At 41.6% G+C, this 20,701-nt stretch overlaps 1 protein-coding gene across 1 annotated transcript in view; it reads left to right on the plus strand.

The window, feature by feature from the left end:
• Positions 1-3,722, plus strand: part of LOC139554415 (immunoglobulin-like and fibronectin type III domain-containing protein 1) — a 35,932-nt gene extending 32,210 nt beyond the window's left edge. The window contains exons 11-16 of the mRNA XM_071367172.1: positions 139-447; positions 593-675; positions 788-980; positions 1,155-1,451; positions 1,625-1,951; positions 2,268-3,722. Of these exons, the coding sequence (XP_071223273.1) occupies positions 139-447; positions 593-675; positions 788-980; positions 1,155-1,451; positions 1,625-1,951; positions 2,268-2,272 (1,214 nt within the window). The 3' untranslated portion in view covers positions 2,273-3,722. The remainder of the gene's footprint in view (positions 1-138; positions 448-592; positions 676-787; positions 981-1,154; positions 1,452-1,624; positions 1,952-2,267) is intronic.
• Positions 3,723-20,701: the final 16,979 nt, after the last annotated feature.

Consider the following 20,701-nt stretch of genomic DNA (forward strand, 5'->3'; position numbering starts at 1 on the left):
ATAGCCTGGCAGAACCAGCCTGATCGTTGTCTTCACTCTGAAATAGAATAGTGAACGCAATGATCAGGCTGGTTCCAACGTAATATTGCACACGTCAACTAAAATAATAACTATTGTATCACATTGCTGTAATTCCAGAACCCCCTGGTAAAGTTATAGACCTAAAGCTAACAGATTCCAGTTACACCACGTTTTCTCTGGCTTGGACTAAACCAAAGGAGGTGGAAGGGGTGGAGGATGAGGCCAAAGGCTACTTTGTGGAGATCAGACCAAATGAGAGCCCAGAGTGGACTCGCTGTAACATCAACCCCATCATCTCCACCTCCTTCAATGTGATTGGCCTGAAGGCAATGGGAATGTACTGGGTGAGAGTGATCGCCACAAACGATGGAGGCGAGGGCGAGCCCCAAGGCTTTGATAATTACATCATCGCCATGCCTCCTCCTGGTAAGGAATAGCATCTAATTTAAATCACTATTGTGATGTTCAATAGTGAATATTGTATATAAGTCGACTGTATCCCTGAAATGTAATTTGGTAATCAATAAAAAATGTAATCTGACCGATATTTGAATTTTCTTTACCCTGCAAGTGAGGCCACAATTTACAGGGAAAATGAAGAGCTTCATGGTTGTGAGAAAGGGGAATACTGTACGGTTCAACATCAACTTTAAGGTAAAGGGAAGAAAATGCAGCTTTCAGCCGACAAAATAGACTGTATCCTACTGCAGTATCCTGCTTGTGTCACCAAGTTCTCTGTGTTTACATGGTTTCAAATGGTCCACAGGCCTCTCCTTTGCCAGATATCTATTGGTTGAAAGACTGTGTTCCTGTGTCTAAACGTGTCACCATCACCAACTCTGACAGAGGTTCACAGCTTCTGATCCCCACGTCAGAGCGCTCTGACACGGGCATCTTTACCATCATTGTCAAGAACATGGTCGGTCAGGAGACCTTCAGTGTCGAGATCAGAGTCACAGGTGAATGTTAATCATTTTGCCTATATGTTTTTTATAATTTCAACTATAGTCTTATGGAATTGGTAGATGAGAAACAGAATCGTAAGTGAAGTTTTTAATGCCTGTATTACTGCAGTTACTGGAGGTAAGTTCAGCTTTCAATCAGATGACCATGTCTTTCTGACCTGGTTCCAGATGATCCCAAGCCTCCTGGCCCGGTGGAGTTGGAGCAGAATGTTCCTGGAACAGTGACTGTGACCTGGACTCCCTCCCCAGACGAGAAGAAGGATGACAGGCTGCACTACATTGTGTACAAACGTGACTCTGTCAAGCGCACCTGGAGGATGGTCGCTGACAGCCTCTTCAACCATAAGTTCACAGTTACCAACATTCTACCCGGCAGAGAGTATAACTTCAGGGTGTTTGCTAAGAATGACATGGGCCTCTCAGAACCTGCTGTGTCCCCTACGTGGGGAACCATAAGGAGAAAAGGTTTGTGGCGACAGCAACTAGCCTCCTTGCATTTGTTGAATGAAAGATCATTGAACCGTAAAACTTTTAGCATAGGCCGCATCACAGAGAATACTGTAAGTTTGAAATGTTGCCTGTATACAAAACAATATTAGTTGCGAGGTAATCTTTCTCTCTTTTCTCCTGTAACTCAGATAAGTTCATACTGGACATGCCAGATGTAAAGGGCTTGGACCTCCAGTGTCCACCATCGTTTTTACTCCGATTGAAGATCCGCACCGCTCCACCAGGCTACGAGTGCTACATGAGCTGTGCTGTACGAGGGGATCCAAAACCCCATGTCACATGGTACCACAACAACGTCAGCCTCAACACCAACACCAACTACCTTATCACCAACGTGTGTGGGGTGTGCACAATGCTCATATTGAAGATCGGACCCAAGGACAGCGGCGACTACAGTGTCATCGCAGACAGTCCCTTGGGCAGGGCAGAGTGCTCCACCAAGCTCACAGTCAGAGGTAGTATCTCACAGTCCCATCATAATAAAATGCATTTTTTCATTACAGGAACAATCTGTAATTATTTTCAAACACCAGGTCTGAGGCGGAGGGTCTTCGTGACTATACTGTTCCAATAATTGATTCATAGACAACAATTATTTATTTTCTGTTTAGTGAATTTCATCCTGTGGCCACAGGATATAATGAAGTAGCATATCTTGACCTTTGGGGGGGGTCTTTGATCTATGTACGTCAGTTCTACATCATGGAAGTCCTAGTGTGTGATACTATGTGTAGTAGAATATTAATTCTGTACCATTGGCTTGTTTTCCAGAGTGAAGAGTTCACCCAGATGATTGATTGGCAGCAGCTGGCACCAGAAACTTATGTATTGACCTATCATATAGTCTTCAAATAGACTAGGAGTTGTGTGTGTGTGTGGAGGCTCATATGCCCTTTTTCTTTAGTCAAAATGTTACACTCTTAGTTTTCTATGTGCTTACATGCAATGTGTCTTTCTATTTATTCTAGTTGTTAAAACATTGCAAAGCATGAAATGAACATGACAAGACAAACACATATCACTAACTTTTGTGAAAGCGTCTTTATATATATAAATAAGTAAAGTGAAGAGTGATACATCTACATAGGCTACATATCTTGCATTTGGAAATGAGTTTAGCCTATTCATTGAATTAATATGGGGATTCCATATAATATTGGTAATTAAGAGTGATATTATGTATAATTGTCTTTCAATTCGTTATACAGATGTATCAATCTGTTCATATTTGAAGCAAATGGTATTTAAGTAAGTTACATTTGTCATTTAGCAGATCCTCTTACCCAGAGCGACTTACAGGTTGAATTAAGGTCAAGTGCTTTGCTCAAGGGCACCTCAACAGATTTTTCACCTAGTCAGCTTGGGGATTCAAGCCAGTGACCTCTCACTTACTGGCCCAACAGTCCTAACCGCTAGGCTACCTGCCCCCTTTCAGGCCCTTTTCCAGTACACAACACACTTGACGTCATGCACAGATTGTGCGCGACTCTTGGCAGCAGTAAGAAAGCCATCGTCATCTGCACCCATTCAACATAACCTAGATTTACGTTTTTATTACTTCTTAACAAAATAACATTTTGGGTTCTCATACACTTATAATTATGTTTTGATTATTGCTTGAACAGTCATTAAGATTATATTTGGTTGTGATCTTTGCAAAATAACAATTTTGGATTCAGCAGTTGTTAGCTATAATACTAATGCTCATTGACAAAGGCTGTAGCAAAAGCTACCCAAATAGATATTTTACTGGTTAAAGTTGAAGTGTTTTTTTAAGTATAATGCAGTTGATTTGGGATGATGACACAAACATTTTATTAAGCAGGACATGCATACTGTATAAGCCTTAAAATCCAATTATAATCCAAAAGTAGTGTGAAATGGACTCATGAGAAACATGTAAATGGAGGCTTTTTTTGCTGGCGTTCTGACAACTCCCCCGTGTTCTGTAACCAACTTGCGAGCATCGTGTGGCAATGTTTGCAAACACAGAAAGGGGTCTATAAGTTTAAGTTTTATTGTCTCATGCACATACACCACCATTCATCCACCAGTGTCGGTTAACTACCAAACAGATGTTGTGCCTATGCGCCAGAATCTTGCAAGCTGCGCGAGATCTGCGCTTGGTATGAGTTGTGTCTTTCATTTTGCACTGAGTCTATTGTGTGTTATGTAGCAAACATCATTATTACAGTGTGCCACGTACTGTAGGCCAGAAGGCTAAATTGAAAAACCTTAACTTAAACTCTAGCCTATATTAAACTTAAACTTTACCAAATAAAATGATGGCCGAGCCACAAAAGCACTTCTGTACAAGGGTGTTACATAATGATTGCGAAAGAAAACAGTACTGCCACAAAAGTATACATTATGGGGACAGCTAAACAGTGCTGCCCCATCAACAGCTCAATAAAAACGGTCCCCCCTTTTGTAGGGGAAGCCCCTCCCATCAGCACAAACTCATTAATTAATTAAGCAATTATAAACAAGCGTACACTTTCCACTCAGCTAAATATATCATGAATTATCTTCATTGAACCGTTGCAATCGGTTTATCATAATATAATACAATATAGCACAATATATAATACATATACACAACCCCATCACTACTGACATGGTATCTTCCAATACGCCCATTCACATGAACACGCAATTCAGAACAGGTACTAGCTGATTGCTGTAGCTCGGGTCCTTATTCCAGCATATCCAGAAGCTACTGTCACGGATCCCAGGTACTGCTGCTCATTCTGTTCACCAGTTCCGGAGGTCAACATCACCGTCCTTCTAGGCTTCACTGAACTGATCATTACCACCAACCCCGATCTGTCTTGTCTGATTACGCACACCTGGTTCCCATTTCACCTGATTAGTATGTCATATATGTGCCCTCTGTTCCCCATTGTCCTTGTCGGTTATTGTTCCCATGTCTGTTGGTCATGTGAGTTGTGTGAGGTTTACCCTCGCTCTTTTGTATGGGTACATCTCAGTGTTTTGCATATGTGCTTGTTTTGGGTATATTAAAAAAAACATTAAGTATTCCTGCGCCTGTCTCCCACTCCTTTATACCAGCGTGACAGCTACAGAGACAGAGAGAGAGGAACAGAAACAAATAGAATGCTCATCCAAAACATTTGATAAGTAAAATAAACGTTACTTAAATGAAACATGACATCTTGTCTGCAAATTCCTTTTTACCATACCAAACTTTTACTGAAGGGAGTTTAGAATAATGTGTGTAATGCAGTGGCAACCTGTTTTGCATGTTATTTTGGCATTTATACGTGTCACATATCAGTTTGCAAAGAATGTAAAAAAAATAAAAATATATTGAGTTAATGAAACCCCATACAAACTTAATGTAATTTTTTGCTTTCTTATGTAAGGCAGCTCCAAAATGCAGGTTTCAGCCTAGCTCAGTGCTTTCTGTGGTGGTGGAGCAGCCAGCGGAAAATACAGAGCTTAGGGGTTGGTAATGTTCTCTAGTTGCGCCGTGATTGGCTCAGTGTTCTGTCACTCATGGGGACACTACGTCACCTCAAAATCTACCGAGGGAACTCGAAAATTCAAGCGCCTTGGGTGCTGCCATAGAGTTACATTAGAAGTGCCCATTCAAGAAGGCTCAAGGTCATTGGCCACAGATACAGTAAAATGATGTAAAAACAAGTTATATCTCCGTAGCTTTGTTTGGACTGATCATGTCAACATCATACTTTCAAAATATTAGCTAGCAAGCTAACAGTCATCATGAATCAAGTCGACAATCTACTGGCAATAACAGTCATCATGAATCAAGTCGACAATCTACTGGCAATAACAGTCATCATGAATCAAGTCGACAATCTACTGGCAAATCCCTCTCAATCTATATTATGAAGAGAAATTATAGATAAAAACGTATTGGCCGTTGGATATAAACACACAAAAAGTTGGAAATCGCAAATTCAACAATGAGTGGTTTGGAAGGAATCAGTGGCTAACTGCAAGTATTGCAAAGCAATCACCTGCCTGCTGGTCAGTGGAGTGGGTGTGTGGTCCAAGTCAACGGTCATCCAAGTCGGGAACTCGGGCCTCTTTCTAGAGCTCCGACCTGAAGATCACTGACATCAAATCAAATTGTATTTTTCACTTGCGCCAAATACAACAGGTACAAATACAAATACAACCTTACAGTGAAATACTTACTTACAAGCCCTTAACCAACAATGCTTTAACACGTTTTTCTTCTTAAAATCTTAAGTAAAAAATAGATAATAAAAAATAAAAAATAAATCATTAAACAGGTGCAGTAAAATAACAATAGCAATAGCGAGGCTAAATACAGGGGGTACAGATTCAATGTGCGGTGGCACCGGTAAGACAAGGTAATTGTGGTAATATGTACATGTAGGTAGAGTGCATGTACATGTATGTCATGATTCGACCTTGTTTTTTTTTCGAGTTCCCAGTTGTCTTGAAAGCACCATAAATCCAGAGAATGGAAAAATGTGCCCACAAAGTACCACCTAACTGTTCAAGTGAGCACAGCACAACAAGGTGAGTCCAAATATGTATTGTATGCTGCTGCATAAATGATGTACAATGCCAGGGAGATATGTATACTGTAGCTAAGAAAGTAATACTAAGTGTATGTTGTGTAGTAAGCTGTTTGTAGCCCATGTGCCTCACCCTAATAATTTGGTCCCTTTTCCCCTCATAATTTAGCCGAAGGCTCTGACTTGGTGCACATGTAGCCTATAGCCTGTTTTAGAGAAATGTCATCATCGAATATAGAGATTTCATTGTCTGCTAATATGCCCCCTTTTATTTATCATACGGTTCTGACTTGGTGTACAGGGAGATTACTGTAAGAATGGCCCATGTTCTGAATTATGTCGCTGTACATTTCAAAAGTGCTGAAGAAATAGTTATATTGCCTACGTCTAAGCTACAGGACTGTTTTCCTAGCATAGAGTTGAATATGTTCCCAGATTCTTCCGATGGCTTTGAGGAGTACACCACATCAGTCACTGGCTTCATCAATAAATGCATCAATGACGTCGTACCCACAGTGACAATAGGTACATACCCCAACCAAAAGCCATGGCTTACAGGCAACATCCGCACTGAGCTAAAGGGTACAGCTGCAGCTTTCAAAGAGCAGGACTCTAACCCGGAAGCTTATAAGAAATTACGCTATGCCCTCCGACGAACCATCAAACAGGCAAAGCATCAATACAGGACTAAGATCGAATCATACTGCACCGGTTCCGCCACTCGGCTGATGTGGCAGGGCTTGCAAACTATTACAGACTACAAAGGGAAGCACAGCCGAGAGCTGCCCAGTGACACGAGTAGAGGTCGACTGATTAATCGGAATGGCCGATTAATTGGGGCCGATTTAAAGTTTTCATAACAATTGGTAATCGGCATTTTTTTTACATTTTATGGCCGATTACATTGCACTCCACGAGGAGACTGCGTGGCAGGCTGACTACCTGTTACGCGAGTGCAGCAAGGAGCCAAGGTAAGTTGCTAGCTAGCATTAAACTTATCTTACAAAAAACAATAAATCTTAACATAATCACTAGTTAACTACACATGGTCTATGATATTACTAGTTTAACTAGCTTGTCCTGCGTTGCATATAATCGATGCGGTGTATATGAATTTATCATCGAATCACAGACTATTTTGCCAAACGGGTGATGATTTAACAAGCGCATTCGCGAAAAAAGCACTGTTGTTGCACCAATGTGTACCTAACCATAAACATCAATGTCTTTCTTAAAATCAATACACAACTATATATTTTTAAACCTGCATATTTAGTTAATATTGCCTGCTAACATGAATTTCTTTTAACTAGGGAATTTGTGTCACTTCTCTTGCATTCTGTGCAAGCAGAGTCAGGGTATATGCAGCAGTGTGAGCTGCCTGGCTCGTTGCGAACTGTGTGAAGACCATTTCTTCCTAACAAAGACCGTCATTAATTTGCCAGAATTTTACATAATTATGACATAACATTGAATGTTGTGCAATATAATGACAGACGGATTACCAGAACGTGTACTCCGAGCATGCGCTGACCAACAGGCAAGTATCTTCACTGATATTTTCAACCTCACCCTGACTGAGTCGGTAATACCAACATGTTTCAAGCAGACCACCATAGTCCCTGTGCCCAAGAACACTATGGTAACCTGCCTAAATGACTACAGACCCGTAGCACTCATGTCTGTAGCCATGAAGTGCTTTGAAAGGCTGGTCATGGCTCACATCAACATCATTATCCCAGAAGCCTTAGACCCACTCCAATTTGCATACCGCCCCAACAGATCCACAGATGATGCAATCTCTATTTCACTCCACACTGCACTTGCACACCTGGACAAAAGGAACACCTATGTCAGAATGCTATTAATTGACTACAGCTCAACGTTCAACACCATAGTGCCCTCAAAACTCATCACTAAGCTAAGGACCCTGGGACTAAACACCTCCCTCTGCAACTGGATCTTGGACTTCCTGACGGGCCGCCCCCAGCTGGTAAGGGTAGGTAACAACATATCCGCCACGCTGATCCTTAACACGGGGGCCCCTCAGGGGTGTGTACTCATCACCTCCTGTACTCCCTGTTCACTCATGTCTGCATGGCCAGGCATGACACCAACATGGTCTTCACAGAGGCGGCAAGACCCTCCCTGCTCCTGGATATAGAAATCCTTTGACTTTACTGCCTCTTCAATGGTATGGTCCCTTACATCATACAGAAACTTGACCTCCACCACTGCTGTGGTGCCCACCAGACCATCCAATGAAGCACCCAGGACCCCAGACACCGTGACCCAATGCCCTGACTTCTGCACGTCCATTCCTGCAGCCATTTTCAATGCCTTTATGCCCTCCAATTCGTTATATGTTCCCCACTTTACAGACAAAACCCCATCCAATGACTGTAAACACTTTGAAATGCATTTGTTGTAAGAAATGTGCAATATAAATAAACTTTGATTTTATTCATGACATTACGGCTGTAGAATATTTAATAAACTGTCATTTTCACAAGGACAATTGATAACTTGGGATTTTATCACTCAACATATCAATCATGTAGTGGGAAGGATCCTATATATCAAGAATGTGTGAATGCCTGTACCACTCCGAATAAATAAATACTGTGCCTTTGAAGATTTGTCTCTGGTCATGAAACTACAATATAGGCTGGATGTCAAAACAAAGTAAATTCTGAATGTCAATAGATTTTTAGATTCACTCTCATCAATGACAACATTCTAGAACTGAGTTATCACTCATCGAAGTCTGGTATCTGGGATAATCTGGTTAATGATTATATAATTGATTAAGTGGCTCTTTCCTTGTAGAATGTTGACAGCTGTATAGGAACCATTGTATTGCTAAGACGCTCAAAATTAACTTAATAGCTACACTCACTGACACAGGATAAACTTTATCCACAAACCGGTAAATTGCCCCTCACTATAGCTTAACTCAAATCTATTTGCTTTTCTCCACATGGCCAGACTTGGTGGTCTTCTCCCCTTTTAATGTTCATATGCTGATCTTTGAAAATTACCATGAAGTCAAATAGACACCAAAATTGACATATTGTACAAATAATTATCTAGGCCAGTGGTTAAAAAAATGTTATAGTCCTGTACCCCTTCAAGCATTCAACCTTCAGCTGCGTACCCCCTCGCACTCTCAAATGTTGTTTTTTGCCATCACTGTAAGCCTGCCACACACACTATACAATACATGTATTAAACATAAGAATGAGTGTGAGTTTTTGTCACAACCCGGCTTGTGGGAAGTGACAAGGGCACACATAATAATATAATCATCAATAATTTTGCTCTTTATTTAGCCATCTTACATGTAAAACCTTATTTGTTCATCAAAAATTGTGAATAACTCACCACAGTTTAATGAGAAGGGTGTGCTTGAAATGATGCACATAACTGCAATGTTGGGTTGTATTGGAGAGAGTCTCAGTCTTAAATCACTTTCCACACACAGTCTGTGCCTGTATTTAGTTTTCATGCTAGTGAGGGCCGAGAATCCACTCTCACATAGGTACATTGTTGCAAAGGGCATCAGTGTCTTAACAGCTCGATTTGCCGAGGCAGGATACTCTGAGCACAGCCCTATCCAGAAATCTGGCAGTGGCTTCTGATTAAATACAATTTTCACAGAACTGCTTGTTGCAATTTCGATGATGCTCTCTTGTTCAGATATCGGTAAGTGGACTGGAGGCAGGGCATGAAAGGGATAACGAATCCAGTTGTTTGTGTCATCCGTTTCGGGAAAGTACCTGCGTAATTGCGCACCCAGCTCACTCAGGTGCTTTGCTATATTATGTTTTACATTGTCCGTAAGCTTGAGTTCATTTGCACACAAAAAATCATACAATGATGGAAAGACCTGTGTGTTGTCCTTGCAGACAAAGAAGAGCTCCAAATTCTTTATCATAACCTCAATTTTGTCCCGCATAAAAACATCACCCAGATAGGCCAGTCGTGTGAGGAACTCATCATCATGCAAGCGGTCAGACAAGTGAAAATTATGGTCAGTAAAGAAAACTTTAAGCCTGTCTCTCAATTTAAAAAAAAACCGTGTCAATACTTTGCCCCTTGATAACCAGTGCACTTCTGTATGTTGTGAAAGCGTTACATGGTCGCTGTCCATATCATTGCATAATGCAGAACATACACGAGAGTCCAGGAGCCTTGCTTTAACAGCGTTTTTTAAATATTTTTTTTACCCCATTTTCTCCACAATTTTGTGGTATCCAATTGGTCTTGTCTCATCGCTGCAACTCCCGTATGGACTCAGGAGAGGCAAAGGTCGAAATCCGTGCATCCTCCGAAACACAACCCAACCAAGCCGCACTGCTTCTTGACACAATGCCCACTTAACCCGGAAGTCAGCCGCACCAATGTGTCGGAGGAAACACAGTGCACCTGGCGACCGTGTCAGCGTGCACTGCGCCCGGCCCGCCACAAGAGTTGCTAGTGCACGACGAGACAAGGACATCCCTGCCGGCCAAACCCTCCCCTAACCTGGACAATGCTGGGCCAACTGAGCGCCGCCCCATAGGTCTCCCGGTCGCATGCGACAGAGCCTGAACTCAAACCCAGAATCTCTAGTGGCCTTAGACCACTGCACCACTCAGGAGGCCTTGCTTTAACAAAGTGAACAACTTTCACTGTAGTGTCCAAAACGTCTTTAAGCTGTCAGGCATTCCCTTGGCAGCAAGAGCCTCTCGGTGGATGCAGCAGTGTACCCAAGTGGCGTTGGGAGCAACTGCTTGCACGCTCGTTACCACTTCACTATGTCTCCCTGTCATGGCTTTTGCACCATGAGTACAGATACCAACACATCTTGACCACCAAAGTCCATTTGATGTCACAAAGCTGTCCAGTATTTTTAAAATATCCTCTCCTATTGTCCTGGTTTCCAGAAGAGGATGTCTTTCTTAATTGACCCCCCATGAACGTAACGGACATATACCAGGAGCTGTGCTAGGTCAGCCACGTCTGTTGACTCATCTAGCTGTAACGCATAGAATTCACTGGCTTGTATGCGAAGCAGTAATTGTTTCAAAACATCTCCTGCCATGTCACTGATGCGTCGTGAAACAGTGTTGTTTGATGAAGGCATTGTCTGTATAATATTTTGAGACTTTCCCCCCAGCATTGTCCCAGCAATATCCGTGACAGCAGGAATAATGCTCCCTAAAACACTTCAGCGATAAGGCCTTTCTAATCAACCTGGCCCGGGTATCCTGGAAGGATATTGACCTCATTCCGTCTGTAGAGAATGCCTGGTTATTCTTAAAAAAGTGCTTTCCTCACCATCTTAAATAAGCATGCCCCGTTCAAAAAATTTGAAATAAGAACAAATATAGCCCTTGGTTCACTCCAGACTTGATTGCCATTGACCATCACAAAAAACATCCTGTGGTGTACTGCATTAGCATCGAAGAGCCCCCGCAATATGCAACTTTTCAGGAAAGTTAGGAACCAATATACACAGGCAGTTAGGAAAGCAAAGGCTAGCTTTTTCAAACAGAAATTTGCATCCTGTAGCACAAACTCCAAAACGTTCTGGGACACTGTAAAGTTCATAGAGAATAAGAGCACCTCCTCCCAGCTGCCCACTGCCCTGAGGCTAGGAAATCTACTATAATCGAGAATTTCAATAAGCATTTTTCTACGGCTGGCCATGCTTTCCAACTGGCTACCCCTACCCCGGTCAATAGCTCTGCACCCCCACAGCAACTTGCCCAAGCCTCCCCCATTTCTCCTTCACTCAAATACAGATTGCTGATGTTCTGAAAGAGCTGCAGAATCTGGACCCCTACAAATCAGCTGGGCTAGACAATCTGGACCCTCTCTTTCTGAAATTATCCGCAGCAATTGTTGCAACCCCTATTACTAGCCTGTTCAACCTCTCTTTCATATCTTCTGAGATCCCTAAAGATTGGAAAGCTGCCGCGATCATCCCCCTCTTCAAAGGGGGAGACACTAGACCCAAACTGTTACAGACCTATATCTATCCTACCCTGCCTTTCTAAAGTCTTCAAAAGCCAAGTTAACAAACAGATCACCGACCATTTCGAATCCTACTGTACCTTCTCCGCTATGCAATCTGGTTTCCGAGCTGGTCATGAGTGCACCTCAGCCACGTTCAAGGTCCTAAACGATATCATTACCGCCATCGATAAAAGACAATACTGTGCAGCCGTCTTCATCGACCTGGCCAAGGCTTTCAACTCTGTCAATCACCGCATTATTATCGGCAGACTCAACAGCCTTGGTTTCTCAAATAACTGCCTCGCTTGGTTCACCAACTACTTCTCAGATAGAGTTCAGTGTGTCAAATCGGAGGGCCTGTTGTCCGGACTGCTGGCAGTCTCTTTTCTCTGTATACATCAATGATGTCGCTCTTGCTGCTGGTGATTCTCTGATCCACCTCTACGCAGACGACACCATTCAGGATACTTCTGGCCCTTCTTTGGACACTGTATTAACAAACCTCCAGACGAGCTTCAATGCTATACAACACTCCTTCCGTGGCCTCCAACTGCTTTTAAATGCAAGTAAAACTAAATGCATGCTCTTCAACCGATCACTGCTCGCACCAGCCCGCCCGACTAGCATCACTACTCTGGACATTTCTGACTTAGAATATGTGGAGAACTACAAATACCTAGGTGTCTGGTTAGACTGTAAACTCTCCTTCCAGACATACCCCCATAAAACTGACCATCCTACCGATCCTTGACTTCGGTGCTGTCATTTACAAAATAGCCTCCAATACTGTACTCAGCAAATTCATAGTGCCATCTGTGTTGTCACCACAACACAGATGGCACTGTGATGTCACCAAAGCCCCATATACTACCCACCACTGGGACCTGTATGCTCTCGTTGGCTGGCCCTCACTTCATATTCGTAGCCAAACCCACTGGCACCAGGTCATCTATAAGTCTTTGCTAGGTAAAGCCCCACCTTATCTCAGCTCACTGGTCACCATAGCAGCACCCCTAGCACTCGCTCCAGCAGGTATATTTCACTGGTCATCCCCAAAGCCAACTCCTTTAAAAAAAAGAAATTAAACAATTATTTATTACAAAAAAACACAAGGAAGGGGTAACATTAAAGTATTAGAACATGAAGGACAAACAATACGGCATCAAGACACTATCAAACATGTATCAGTCTTTCTGCAACAGAGTCATCCTTATGTGTGAGGGTGCGTGTGCATGATAGTGATATAAAATATATGTCATAGGTTCCTTTTTCATGATCACAATCTTGTGAAACCCGAACCCTCCAAGATCCCCCCACAGTTCCCCAATAGCTGTCCCTCAACCATTCGACACCCCTCCCACAGTACCCCCCCCGGAAGAAAAATTAAATTAAAAATACAATTAATTCCATTCCCCACCCCCAAGAACCCCCCCCAATGCACCAACAACCAAGAGAATTAACTAAAGAGAAAAAAGGAAAAGACAGAAGAAAACAGCAAACAACAATGCAATTTTTTAAATAATAATAATACATTTAAAACAAAGGACATCAAGGACAACTGCAATCATAACAGCAATGCTAACTGTATACGTTTGTGTGCATGTCTGGCACTATTACATGTATGTGTGTGTTCTTGTATGTGTTTATTTGAATGAGAGTGTGTGTATATGCATGTGTACAAACACCTGCACGGCACCAGCCTCAGGCAAACCGGCATTCGTTGTAAAAACACTGCCACTTAGTGTCATTCAAATGTACTTTTATTATGTTTTATTTTGACTTTTTTTGTCCTTTATCTTTTGACCATCATTCTCTCTCTCACACAGCAATTCCACTCCCACTTGTCTCCAATTCCACATACCAACCCTCAGCTTCCCTCAGCCCATCCCATCTATCTCTGCTGGCCACCCACTTTGTGTTTCTATGCAAAACATATCTTTCAACTATGCTATGATGTTTAACGTACAATTTCAATCTATCTAATCGAATAGAATCTACAGATTGCATGTTGAAGATAAATACTTTTTCTAAGAGTATTAGTATATTAGTAATTGACTGACCCGGTCTCTCCAGATCTCCTAACAGTACTATTTCTAGGGTCAATTTTATATCAATGCTATGCATTTTCAGCCATTCCTGAACCTGAGACCAGAAACAGGCTACCGGGGGGCAATAGCAAAATAAATGGTCTATTGATTCTGTAACCTCACAACTAAATCTGCAGAGCTTCCATGATTTTATGCCCCAAATATTCAACATTTTGTTGGTGGCAAGAATTCTATATAATAATTTTAGCTGAAAAGCACAAAGTCTTGAATCCTGCGTTGTTTTATATATCAACTCATACACCCTGTACCATGGAATCGGTACATCAAAAATCTCTTCCCAACTATTTTGCAATCTGTATTGCACAGTTGTCAACATCCTGGTCCTCAAATGAAACTGCTATACTTTCCTATTTATGCTATTTTTATTCCTCCGCCAGTTTTGATCCTTTATATTGGGCAGACAGACCAGTTCCCTACCTCCTCCCGCTGCCAACCGCCTCCTCCATTTTTGGGGCAATGCTGTAATCAATTTGTTGTACTCTTGGATTGAGCAGACCTCCCCGTACAATTCTGATAACTCCATGAAGGACATAACTCTACCATTACAATTTACAAAATCATTTAAGAACAAAATACCCATTTCAAACATCTTTCCCATAAATACAGGTATTTTATCAACCAGCACATTTGAGTTCAGCTATAATATTTGTTGTAATATTTGTTATATCTTTTCAGGGGGATTAAATTGAAATTGTAGCTAGCTTGCTTGTTTGAAAAAGACAGATACTTTGACAAAAGTATCATTTTCAATTAATTGAAAATGAGACATGGCAATCTGCAAAAGGCAAAAAGGCCATATTTAAACAATGGATGAGCTTTTCTTATTAATCTACTTGAGAACCATGTAGGGTTCAAATAAAACTTTTGAATGAGTGAAGCTTTTAGAGAGAGGTGTAGTGCTTTTATATTTAATAATGTCAACCCACCCAATTCATATTCATTATATAGATAGGCTCATTTTATTTTGTCTGGTTTAGCGTCCCAGATAAAGAAAAATATTTTTTGCTCATATAATTTGAAAAACAAAATAATTTTTTGATCTACTGCTCTGCTAACTAGCTAGCTAAGGTGTAGTCAGTGGCTAGCTAAGACAGAGAAAGGCGACGCAAATTCATGGATTGGGCATAGAAGGTCTCTGGGGGCAAAGATCTCTGATCGCGCTGGTGAACAGTAACTGACAGTGTCCATTAGAGATGACGTGCAGGAGCTTCCTGCAGGAATTTGTAGTCTTGCTGAGGTCTTCTCTGTTGCTAATTAGCATTTCACATTTTTTTTAAATAAATGAAGATGAATATATTGAGAACTCGCCTTGTCCGAGAGAGTTACATGGCTACCAAAATGTCACGCCAGGGTAAGCCTACACGAAAGACAGACCTTATACGAAGTAGTTCTAAAATTGCAGACTATTTAGTTTCAGGTATGACCCAGAAGCAGACAGTGTCGAAGAAACAAAAGTGTATTTCTAATACAGGGGCAGGCAAACAACAGGTCAAAGGCAGGCAGGGGTCAGTGATCCAGATAAGGTGCAAAGGGACCAGAACGGAAGGCAGTCTCAGGGTCAGGGTAGGCAGGGGTCAATCATCTCGTGAGGTGGGGCTTGGTACAGTATAGAACGGCAGGCAGGCTCAGGACAAACAGAAGGGTCAAAACCGGGAAGGACTAGGAAACAAGAGCAAGAAACAGATAGGAGCAGGGGAACAAACGCTGGTAGGTTTCACGAACAAAACGAACTGGCAAATAAAGGACACAGGTATAAATACACAGGGGATAATGGGAAAATGGGCGACACCTGGAGGGGGGTGGAGACAAGCACAAAGACAGGCAGGTGAAACAGATCAGGGTGTGACACAGACACAAAAATGAATGGGGAAAAAATTATTGGAACCATTACCGTGTTTTACCTCGAGGTTTTATGGGTATTATGATGCGTCCACTGTGCTGGTCTATTCCTAGCACTTAATGACTACATAAAGCTTGTGACTACACACTCTTTGGAATTATTTGCAGTCTGTTTTGGGTGTGTTTTGGGTTATGTTTTGCTCAATAGGAACTCTATTTTTCTGAGTAGATACAGTAAGTTAATACTTCTAAATTAATCATGATAAAGCCATGATCTGTTCATCTGACGCTGAGTATAGACACATCTTTCCTGTCTTTACTGCTTCTCCTGGTGAGCAGCAATACCTCAAACACTCATGCTTCTGTACCAGCTGGTGGAGGGAGAGCTGGGGAGGATGTTCAAAACCTGGTCTAAAGTCCCAGATAGACACGTGTTTCGACTGCAGCTGAAACTCAACGGCTTGCCATTATTTCAGGGCTACGTTAAGTGGCCTGTCATCATTGCAGTAATCTGTGGTAACTCAAAGCCACGTTTCCTCAGTGACTGTTTGAGAGATCTATTTAGTGAGTTTAGTGGGTTTGTCATTAAATGGAAACCGTTCTCCATAATTGTCACCTCTGTTACCTGTGATGCTCCAGCTAAAACGATCATTAAGGGGATTAAGTCCTACACTGGGTAGTCAGGTTGGGATAAATGCATCAGAGGAGGTGTCCATGTTGCCATTTTCATTCTCTCAAGTCTGAAATTGTGTCTTGCCCCGAATGACTGCCTACAGCCTACTAGTATCATTTGTGGAGCACGTTAGTCACCTGTATGGTCCCTAGTATGTGGTTTACAACATCCATGGTTTACCACAACCCATGTTGTACAACAACCCATGTTTGTGAGGATGTCAAGTTACATGGAAACCTGGACTTAAAAGCATTGAACGTAATGAAAATGTACAGTGTGTCAATATGCCATGTGAAGGCAAAGTTGTTGCTATTCCTCTCCTTCACACAAGCAGATGAACTAGATAGACGTCACGCAGGGTAGAGCATTGTAGCATTAAAATGTTCTTGAAAACATAATTGTTTTTATCTATTCCCCAAAGCTATTTACAAAGTTACTGAATTTATGAAGCGAGATGAAAATGGAGATGTGGAGTTGGCGCCTGGAGTGTGGGTGATGAATGGTGTGTTAAAGGGAAGCTCTGAACTTCTGAGTCACGCCTGGCTAAGACTGGGTTCCATTTGAAGCTTATTGAGGGAGACCACTGTGTTAAGATTAGTGACTGCATCACTTTGGTAATGAACATCCTTCTGTCTCAGGACCAGGCTTACATTATGTATAGGGAGTGTTATGTATAGGGAGTGTTATCTATAGGGCGAATGAGCAGAAATTATCTTTCTTTGACTAGCCTATACACTTGTGAGCTTGGAATTTATGTGGTAACCAAACTCTCTCCGAATCTAAAAAGCATTGAACTTAATACAAATGTAAAGAATTATGCCAAGTGAGGGAGACAACTGAGGGGTGCATTTGAGAGTGAAGAATGGTACAGTATGGAGTGAGGGATGTTATGTGCCAGCTGGTGGAGGGAGAGATGGAGAAGATCTCCCTCCACCAGCTGGTCTGCGCATGCTCTGAGGACGCGGCTGGGGATGCCGTCTGTGCAGGCAGCCTTGCGAGGGTTAACACGTTTAAATGTTTTACTCACATTGGCTGCAGTGAAGGAGAGCCTGCAGGTTTTGGTAGCGGGCCGTGTCAGTGGCACTGTGTTGTCCTCAAAGCAAGCAAAGAAGTTGTTTAGTTTGTCTGGGAGCAAGGCATCGTGGTCCGCGACGGGGCTGGTTTTCCTTTTGTAGTCCATGATTGACTGTAGACCCTGCCACATACCTCTCGTGTCTGAGGCGTTGAATTGCGACTCTACTTTGTCTCTATACTGACACTTAGCTTGTTTGATTGCCTTGCGGAGGGAATAGCTACAGTGATTGTATTCAGTCATGTTTCCAGTGACCTTGCCCTGATTAAAAGCATTGGTTCGCGCTTTCAGTTTTGCGCGAATGCTGCCATCAAACCACGGTTTCTGGTTGGGGAATGTTTTAATAGACGCTGTGGGTACAACATCTCCAATGCACTTGCTAATAAACTGGCTCACCGAATCAGCTTAGAGACACCCTAAGAGACTTGCAGCTGTAATTGCTGCAAAAGGTGGCTCTACAAAGTATTAACTTTGGAGGGGGTGAATAGTTATGCACGCTCAAGTTTTCAGTTTTTTTTTTGTCTTATTTCTTGTTTGTTTCACAATAAAACATATTTTACATCTTCGAAGTGGTAGGCATGTTGTGTTAATCAAAAAATTAATTTTAATTCCAGGTTGTAAGGCAACCAAATAGGAAAAATGCCAAGGGGGTGAATAGTTTTGCAAGCCACTGTAATACTAGTACATTATTACTTGCACATATTTATACTTTTTTTATATTTCACTCTTTGTGAATTCCATTCAATTGGGACTGTGGATTTTTTCTTACGGATGCAGCTTTGGCTGATAAACTTACTCTGATGTTATGGAAGATGGCAGGGTTTCAATAATATGTTGTGGATTTGCCGCAGTCTTATGGCATTATTTTCAACTACCATTTACACAATGGCAGCCTCTTGTTAGTTTGTAAATAGATGCATTCTACCACCACATGGTGGTTGTCTTTCAGTTCTACAAAAACAAAATAGCATACAGTACAGTAAACAATACAGTATTACAGTATACAATATAAACATGTTACAAAGTAGTATAGCTTCCAATTTCATACATACAGTAATACATAAAACATTTACTTTGTTTTCCCTTACAGTATTTATTGTAATCTACAACCTTTACTGTGATTTATGTTTTACTACTGTCAAGTAGTAAAAGTAGTAGATAACAGTTGAAGTCAGAAGTTAACATACACTTAGGTTGGAGTCATTAAAACTCGTTTTACAACCACTCCACAAATTTTGTGTTAACAAACTATAGTTTTGGCAAGTCGGTTAAGACATCTACTTTGTGCATGACACAAGTAATTTGTCCAACAATTGTTTACAGACAGATTATTTCACTTATAATTCACTGTATCACAATTCCAGTGGGTCAGAAGTTAACATACACTAAATTGACTGTGCCTTTAAACAGCTTGGAAAATTCCAGAAAATTATGTCATGGTTTTAGAAGCTTCTGATAGGCTAATAGACATAATTTGAGTCAATTGGATGTGTACCTGTGGATGTATTTCAAGGCCTACTTTCAACCTCAGTGCCTCTTTGCTTGACATCATGGGAAAATCAAATGAAATCAGCCACGACCTCAGAAAAATAATTGTAGACCTCCACACGTCTGGTTCATCCTTGGGAGCAATTTCCAAATGCCTGAAGGTACCACGTTCATTTGCACAAACAATAGTATGCAAGTATAAACACCATGGGACCAAGCAACCGTCATACTGCTCAGGAAGTAGACGCGTTATGTCTCCTAGAGATGAACGTACTTTGGTGCGAAAAGTGCAAATCAAACCCAGAACAACAGCAAAAGACCAAAAGTACCTATAGCCACAGTAAAACAAGTCCTATATTGACATAACCTGAAAGGCCGCTCAGCAAGGAAGAAGCCACGGCTCCAAAACCGCCATAAAAAAGCCAGCCTATGGTTTGAAACTGCACATGGGGACAAAGATCGTACTTTTTGGAGAAATGTCCTCTGGTCTGATGAAACAAAAATAGAACTGTTTGGCCATAAGGACCATCGTTACATTTGGAGGAAAAAGGGGGCGGCTTGCAAGCAGAAGAACACCATCCCAACCGTGACACACGGGGGTGGCAGCATCATGTTGTGGGGGTGCTTTGCTGCAGGAGGGACTGGTGCACTTCACAAAATAGATGGCATCATGAGGCAGGAAAATTATGTGGATATATTGAAGCAACATCTCAAGACAGTCAGGAAGTCACAAATGGATCTTCCAAATGGACAATGACCCAAAGCATATTTCCAAAGTTGTGGCAAAATGGCTTATGGAAAACAAAGTCAAGGTATTGGAATGGCCATCAAAAAGCCCTGACTTCAATCCTATAGAACATTTGTGGGCAGAACTGAAAAAGCGTGTGCGAGCATGTAGGCCTACAAACCTGACTCAGTTACACCAGCTCTGTCAGGAGGAATGGGCCAAAATTCAACACTTTATCAACACTTTGGTTCCTACCACGTCACAATTACTCCTCCCTGACATTTTAAATCGTTGTCATCTCAAACACTGTATTCAAAGTGCCCACTATTATATTCTAATTATAGAATTAGAATAGTCATTCTATTTCCATGATTCCAACAGTTTTGCTCTAATTCGCAAGTCAAATCGCAATTGCAACATTTGGTTAAAAATAAGTCCTAGATTATTCACCCATATCAGCCACACTGCAGCCCTACGTGGCAGTGTGGAAATTATCTCAATTGAGCAGTGGTGTAAAGTACTTAAGTAAAAACACTTTCAAGTACTACTTAAGAAATAATACTTTCAAGTACTATTTAAGTCGTTTGTTTTTGCTGGTATCTGTACTTTACTAATTTTCTTTTGACAACTTTTACTTTTACTTCACTGCATTCCTAAAGAAAATACTGTACTTTTTATGGTCCGATGGTTCAATTCACGCACTTGTCAAGAGAACATCCCATGTCATCTACTACCTCTGATCTGGAGGACTCACAAACAC

The sequence above is a fragment of the Salvelinus alpinus genome, chromosome 2 (assembly GCF_045679555.1).
Source record: "Salvelinus alpinus chromosome 2, SLU_Salpinus.1, whole genome shotgun sequence".
Classification (NCBI taxonomy): Eukaryota; Metazoa; Chordata; class Actinopteri; order Salmoniformes; family Salmonidae; genus Salvelinus; species Salvelinus alpinus.